The following is a 7,916-nucleotide window of genomic DNA, read 5'->3' as shown; positions in this document are numbered from 1 at the left end:
GCTGAATTACATTAAGTTTTCAAGGGAGAAAAAAAATGCACACTAGTTTTGTGATGAAGCTGCAATTAGCATAAAGCTGTAGTCTTTTTTCAAAGTAAGGTAAGGCTTTCAGCTGCATAAAGTGTATTCTGGTATTCTTGATAATGCAGAGAGAGGATGCTTTGAGGTGAGAAAAGGGAAAAACACGGTAAAAATTTACACAAATCAGCTAGTTCTGGGCTGTCCTATTTTTGCGTTTATTTTTGTCAGCAGTCTTGTTGAAAGCTTCAAATAACTTTTTTAGTGGTTAAATCCTCACCCAGAGTATGTGAAGGTTCTACAATCTGATCTCATTTATTAAAATAGAAAATCAGTTTCTCAGTATGGCATGTTTGAAAATTGTTTTTGTAGCCTTGGATTACCATAGATATGCTTTTGTGTACACAGAGACTACAAAACTAAAGGGTTTAGTTCAGTTGTGTGCTTCTGAAATAGGTATTTATTATTTTTTTAATCCATTGTCCTCTTGTCCATTGTGAAATACTCTGCAGTATTTATTTAGATTTATTTTATAAAAGTGTAGGAGTAATTGTATAAGCTTGGAAATTATTAGATTTACAAAAAAGTATGAATGTATGCTTTATATGGAGGAAAAAAAATTAGAAATGGTCATTTTCTTTAGGTTCCTAGGTGATGCAGATTTCTCAGGTATTTGAGACTGCTTACAGAATTTCTTCATGTTGCATAAGAATCATGGTAATTTTTGGATGCTATTTTAAAAACAGTTTGCAGAGAAGCATCTCACCTGCTCAGAGACTATTAATCAGTTTAGAAGGGAGTGTTAATGTTATCTCTGATCCCCAACACCCAGCAGCGCGTGGCACAGCTGCCCTGTCACCAGTGCAGGGTTACTCATCAGCGCAGCCTCCCACCTCGCTTCTGTTAACGTACCATTCCCTTGCACAAGAAGTTCCCTTGCACAAGAAGTTCCCTCAAAATTATTCATGTGAGGAAGTAAATGCCACTGATCTTGATTAAGGTGCCTGCAGTGATAACAGTAAAGACAAGACATTCACAGATGGATAGGGATGATGCTAACTGAACAAGTAGCTATGATGCTTATTAGTTTGCTGGTTAAATAAAGAAGGGATGTGTGTATGTAGAGAAACCACGCTAGATGTGTACCATGCTGTAGGTTGCTCTTGTTTCCTCAAAATTCCTTATCTAATGCATAAGACAGCTTATGCTGGGACATATCCTGTGACAGCTTCCTGCGGATCTGAATAGGACTGGGGAAAGGAGTCTGTGCCATTGGATGTGTCCTTGGTGAAGCTTTCCTGGCTGGGACACTTGGGATGGTGTTTCACAAGGACCAACCACAGCCTGGATTCAGACCCCATGGAAGCTGGTTCTTCGCATACCCCTCACTCCGCCCGAGTTTATGCATGTCTAAAACTGGACTGCGGACTACCAAAGTGTGATACAATTCTTCCCATTAACTTTAATAGGTTTTGGATCTAGTCTGATGAAATTTTAATGAACGCTTTAAACGTTTTGGTTGCCAAAGCTACGTTATGGATTGCAAAGCCAATCCCCACTCAGTTTTCACTGCCATTTTACTTCTCAGTTCAAGATGACCATCTCTATGAGTGAAGTAGTACCCACCACAATCAGGGATGCCAGTATCCTGAAGCTTAAAAAGATAAGATGTCTTCTATAAAAGAAAACAACAGAATTAAATTATAATGCCACAATCTCAGGGTAAAGAATTTAGCATAAAAAAATGAATATTGCTTAAATGACGAACAATGACTTGTAATTCTTACTGAAATTTTTCTTGATGTTTCAGAATCATCTGCTAAAAATGGTGATGCACAGCAGATACCTAATAATAGCAACAGGTATTTCGATTTAATGTGAATATCTCTCTTTGAAAACAGGTGGTGCTTCTGTCATGGCAGCTTCTGGGTCTTTGAAAGTACATAGAGGGCACAGTCTCCAAGCTGGTAAGTGGTTACACGGCATGAAAATTTAAATTAATTTAAACTTAAAGGATTTTAAACTTCAGAAAATATTAAAGGTAATGTATGACTTTATTCCCTACTGTAAGACTTATGTATTTCTTTGGGGCTTTTGCTTTGCAGGGTTTTTGTTAGAAAGGCATTGACAGATGGGATAAGTTTAGAAGAAGTAGTGACAGATGAGATAAGTGTCAGAGCATAGGCAGTAATCTTACTCACAGCAGTGTAATGCTGCCAGCACTTTAACAAAGGGCACCCACCAAAAAAAACCCCACCTCGGGCCATGAGGAATCCTGTACCCTGGCAATGATGTGGTGGGGAAAAAAAACAACCCACCACATTTAAAGATAATTCTTAATGATAATAGAGAAAGAAACGCCACCAACAGATAAAACTATGAGTGTTTGTAATTCAAAATGAATCCAAACATGTTGATTCTAGGGGCATAGCTTTTTAGCTTGCCTTGGTTGAACTGAGATGGAGTCTGAGATCATGAGAGATCCTGGACATCTTTTTTTCAGCGTAGTGCTCTGAAAGGGGATGTTGTGCAACCTGGCTTCTTGCAAAGATGATGATTTGCACTTGGAAAGCAAAGTTATCTTTGGAAGGGCCAGTTTAAGCCATTTCTGCAGAGCTTTGTCAGAAATCAAGAAGCTATCCATCATGCTGGAGGTGGAATTTTAACAAGAGTCTTCCAGATGCTCCCAAGATCACCCACGCATTTCTCCCTGATTCATGCATTCAACACAGCTTTGCTCCCACATTGAGGTATAGCAAAAAACACTGTTGACTTCAGTGGCCTTCAGTGTGAATCCTTGTAAAAATGTCCTAAAGTTTATTTCCTTGGTGTTACACACATTAGAAAATGTTGGCATCACCACTACAGAAAAGTCAACGCTGACTGCTGTGTATGTTTTCTGAGATTATTCAGTGTGATTATTAAAGTTAGGAGGTTACAAGTCAAAAACAGGAAATCATGTGCTTTGTTTTCAATGTGCAGATTCCTAAATCCAAAGCCATTGATGGTGTTCCTGTATTCTAGGTCCTAAAGGTGGCTATGAGATGCTGACGCTTCCTGCAGAACCTGGAACTCCTACTAACCCTGAGGAACCTGGTGAGTAAAGGTCTTTAGAGCCAGTTGCATTAGAGGACACTTACATCTCCTGTTTCTCGTTCCATTTTCTCTTCTGAAAGTTTGTTTTTGAGGTGTCAGCATTACATGTGTGCTTACACACACACTCTTATCTCAGGGCTGTGTTTAGAGTGTTGGTTTTCTTTCTGTGTTTTTTATCGTGTGTTTCTGAGAACGGTGCCTATATAGGGTAGAAAATACAAAAAACTGACACTTGCTGAAAGAAAGGCTAAAACATGAGTTTCAAATAGAATTTTCTTCTTCCCTGCCCAATTGTACAATGTTTTCCCTTTTCCTGCTCATTTCAGTGCCACTACATTTTATCTTTTACTCTTCTGTAATTTGCTTAACTACCTTTTTTCCTTCCTACATTTTCCCCCTTTCCCTTCAAGCAATCATGATTCTTTCAGAATGTTGCAACTGTGCATTTCGGCCTGTTTTTCTCCCAAATTCTCCCTCCATAATGATCTCAAATACTGGTCCTCTGACCCCTCTTGTAAGCATTTCCTGTGTCTGTCTGCCCAGAACGGGCTGCTGGAAGCAGTGTCTTTGTCCATTTTCTTGTGCTTTTCAAAGAAACCTTTCTCTTCAAACAATTACAAGGCAGTTTTTAGTGTCTAAAGAGGGTGGGTTTTTTATTTGAAGGAAAAATGAAAAGCCAAGTATTTCTATGTTTACAAAGAAAAAGCACAGTTTCTGTTAAGACAGCACAAACTAAACCACAGCAGACTTTTCCTACCATTACAGTTTGCCCAACTTAATTCTTGGTTTGCTTTCTTACCTTTGAGTCAAGTTACAGCGGGAATATTTGGTTGTTGCCAGGGATTCCTTTGTTCTATGTGTGTGCTTTTGTCACCCTTCTTGCACAAAGCCCCACCAGTTAACGTATGTGTGGTTTTTTACTTCTCAGGAAAATCACTTGGCTTGGCTGCATCAGGTGCGACATTCAGCTTCCTGAAACCTTCCAAGTGTTGAGCTCTATAGACGTTTGGTAGTTTTCATGCTAGCGAGCTTTGAGAACACTTCACTAAAACTCCTGCTACATCACTTTAACGGTGTATAGAAAGACTTTAAAACCTATCTTTTCCTTCATGACTATTCATGACTCTATCAGTCCTTAAGATTGTCATGTGCTTACAATTTTTAACTATTTGGAATGCAGGTTTCCAATGCTATGGTTCTGCTGAATCCATTTTGGCAGAGTCAGGCAAAATTCCTTTGAAATACTTTAGACAGAATAATTGAGAATAATTTCTGAGACTGATGTTTGATGAATGTATAGAAATTTCTTCTGTTTTATTTCTTTTTCTCATTTTCATTTTGTATCTAACACCTGGCTTTGGAACAACTTGAAGTCTGATCATCAACAAAAAGTTCAGTTACATGAATGTTGCTAAGTTTTCTTTATGAAAATTTGTCAGAAAATTGACCAACTTTCTAGACTTTTTAAATTTTGGGCTGCATAGTAAACTCTCTTGATTTAAATAGCTTAAGCCTGGAGAGATTTCATTATGCTGGAACCTGCTATAGCCTCTGTCAACTCGTACTGTTGCCTGACTTTGTATGAGCCATCTCTGCTATTCATAATACAGTCCAAGAAGAATAAGTTCCCCTTAATAGTTATACACAGCTGCTGTATATTCATGAACTGAAAGACTGGATGTAGGTGCCTGATGTTGGGAAGGGGTTGAAGGCTGAAATGCTGGGTTGGTCACTGAATGGAACCTTCTACCTTCTCTCTTAGTTTTGCCTCTGAAAAAATCAGAATAATTGAAAGGAGGGCTAGAAGAAGTTTTGAGAATTCATCCAGTAGATAAAAAAGTTGTCTTCAAGTCAGAATCACTTTATAGAAAGCTGTTTCCTAATAAGTGTTAGTCTGTTTCTTTTTTAGAAATTTCTAGATGCAGAAATTCTTCAGTCTCTGTGGGATTTCATCCAGGGTTCTTGTGAACTTTACTATTAGAAAGGTTTTCCCAGTGTCTAATCTTCTACTTTTTTCCTGCAATTGAAGTCTTTTATTACTTGGTCTGTCGCCACTTGCCATCGTTCCTGTCTTTTTCAACTCAGTACAGGGAAGCTGTCAATGCTGCCTCTTCAAGCTTGCCTTCCCCTTGCTTGAAATAGTTCTTCAGTCCATGTTTTTGGGACTTTCTGAACTTCTAGTGATTCTGGTTGCTCTCTTGTGAATGTGGTAATAGTCCACATCTTCCTAGAACAGATTGTTTCATATAAGGCTTTACTAACCTGAGTTAGAGCTGAAAGCCTTGTGAGGTAGCACTGCACACATTGATTCTGTTGGGTAACTTCTGCACAGCGTTTGCTTTCTGTCACAACATAGTGAGAGCCCTGGCTGTGATCTGTGGTCTTCTGCATAGATCCTGGCTTGATCGGGCTGTGAGCATCTGTTCTGTAGAAACCTCAGTCTTCTCATGTCCCATCTATGATGGTAGTCTTTGGCAAGCTGAGTTGTTGCTGCTGAATGTTTGCTTTTAGAACATTTGACAGAACATATGTTTATGAAATGCTTCGTTGGCCATTGCAAAGAGTGTCTACAATAATGTATTACTTATTTTAGAAGGGGCAGTAGGTTATTCAGCTGATGTCCCTGCATCAGATCGACCCCACAGTGAGACAGCCACCTACGTTAATATTCCTGTCAGCCCTACTTCCAAAAAACAGCTTCATTACATGGAACTGGAACTTCAGGAACCTAGCACCAGCATAAGAGGTAAGGAAATCCACAATACTATTTAGACAGCAAAGGAAGCAGTAATGAAGTCTATATCAGGATTCTTAATTTCTCGTCTACCCATAGGTTCTTGCTAACAGGAGTTGAACCACGGTACATTTGTGAGGCAGTTCTTGTAACTGCCAACTCTTTTGGAAAAGATTTTTATGTAATGGTGTTCTATAAGACGTTGCATCTCTCTGACAGGTGCATTGTATATGCACTCCTCCTGAAGCGAATGTTTCTGTGTCTGTGGAGTTTGACAGACAGTAATTTGCTTTGTGTTCTCAAGACTTTCATTGCACGTGTTAGGACTACACCTAATTTTCCTTGCTTGGCTTCAGAAACTGGGCTGTGGGTGTAGGTGTACAGGGCTTGCTCCTGAAGATACCAACTCTGGAGTCATGCAGCAAATGCTTAAGAATAGAACGCAGCGTTCTTCTATCTGCCCCCCATGAGGATGTGTGAAAGTGTTACAGAGAGGAAGCCAAGTATTTGACTTCTTAAAAATCTTTTAAAATTTGTTGGTCTGGATCTGGGTATTTTACTTCTAATGCTTAACTTGGACAATTAGCACAACAGCATGCATTATAGCTACCTTGTATTGTAATTTAGAGATGCATTCCTCCTTACAGAAACCCCCTAATCAGGATCTGTAATTTAATTCTTCCCATTTGCTATTGATGGTTTTTCCACTGATGATATTTCAGTTTTTATACTTCTAATTTCAGTAAGTTTATTAACTTTGAAATGCTAGCACCATTTGGTGGGGTTATTTTGATGTTTATTTGGCTCCAGTTAAGTAATTATAAGCTTCTCCCAGACTTTAATGTACTTCTCTGCACAACACCCTGTTGAGATGTAAAAGGGATGTTTTATTTTCATTTTGAAGACAGTGAACCAGGGCATTAAGAATGAAGAGCCAGATTTCATAAACTGACATAAACTTTCCTAAATGTCAACTACCCTCCCATGCTCAACTTGTCTAACTTTGAAGGTGCCTCTGATGACCATAAATATTTTATTTTTCTGTACTAAAGTTTTCCCAGCCTCCAGAGTTGCATGTCTGCACCTATATGGAACTGCTGTGGAACTGCAGCTTTTATCATAACTTGTTGCCAATTATTGGACTAAATTATCATTCATCTAAGGCTGAAGGTGATTGAACTGGCAGATGTTCAAAGAGTACCTGATACAGACAAAGAAGAATCACTGCCAACTGCCCTGCCAAAGGTGTTTTCAAATACCAGGCATTTATTTACTGACTGGTAGCTGCTGTTGTAGCCTCCCAGAAGTGGGAGAGCTGAGCTCAAATTTTGACTTCAAGTGGGAGGAGTAGGGATGGAGATTCAGACGGGAGGCTGAAATACAAGTGGTTCATTTGTTTATTTGAAGAAAACAGCTACCTAAAATATGTAAATAACAGAGCTTTTGAGGTGTTTTGTTTTGTTTTAGTTGTGATTATCATCTTACACCCTTTATAGACCTTACTTAGGACCAGAACAAGATAATCTAGGATATCTGTGGCAGAAGTGTCTTGATAGCTTTCCTCAGGAATATAAGAGCAGTATAGCCTTTCACATGATTTCATCTGGTATTTCAGGGAGTGGATCATCCCGATATGCACAGATTGACATTGCAGCCACCGAGACAGCCCACAAAGTGGGGACGCAGCATGCTCAGTGCCGGGAGGAGCGTTTGCAGGAGCTAGAGCAGAAGAAGAAAGGGGCTCAGCAGTGACCTGTCTAGGAAAGAACTTTTTCCTCGCCATAAATTGGTACTAATTTATCTTCCACAAGATTCACATTTATTGTAAAAATACAAAAGCTGCCATTACTTGTTGCATTTATACCAGATTCATTCCAATATCTTGATTCCTAATTGGAAAGCTGGTAGCATGGGGGGTGTGTGTGGTCTTTCTTTTTATTTTAATTTGGTTGCAAAGTCCAGACTTTTTTCCATATTCAAGACAGATGTAATTTACCTTTTCCTGTAATTCTAAAACCCTGGAGAACCTGGAACCAATTCCAATGTCTATTAAATGGTGGCATTTTCT

The 7,916-nt window shown here is 39.0% G+C and overlaps 1 protein-coding gene across 1 annotated transcript in view; it reads left to right on the top strand.

Annotated features, from left to right (window-relative positions):
- Positions 1-7,600, top strand: part of LOC104538005 (protein Dok-7-like) — a gene marked incomplete at its 5' end in the record, with an annotated part of 37,331 nt that extends 29,731 nt beyond the window's left edge. Inside the window, 4 exons of the mRNA XM_010181040.1 lie at positions 1,920-1,985; positions 3,043-3,114; positions 5,708-5,860; positions 7,464-7,600. Of these exons, the coding sequence (XP_010179342.1) occupies positions 1,920-1,985; positions 3,043-3,114; positions 5,708-5,860; positions 7,464-7,600 (428 nt within the window). The remainder of the gene's footprint in view (positions 1-1,919; positions 1,986-3,042; positions 3,115-5,707; positions 5,861-7,463) is intronic.
- Positions 7,601-7,916: the final 316 nt, after the last annotated feature.

Source organism: Mesitornis unicolor, unplaced genomic scaffold (assembly GCF_000695765.1).
Source record: "Mesitornis unicolor isolate BGI_N332 unplaced genomic scaffold, ASM69576v1 scaffold28693, whole genome shotgun sequence".
Taxonomy (NCBI): domain Eukaryota; kingdom Metazoa; phylum Chordata; class Aves; order Mesitornithiformes; family Mesitornithidae; genus Mesitornis; species Mesitornis unicolor.
The sequence above is the reverse complement of the archived record's forward strand: the minus strand, read 5'-3'. Positions and strand labels throughout refer to the sequence as shown.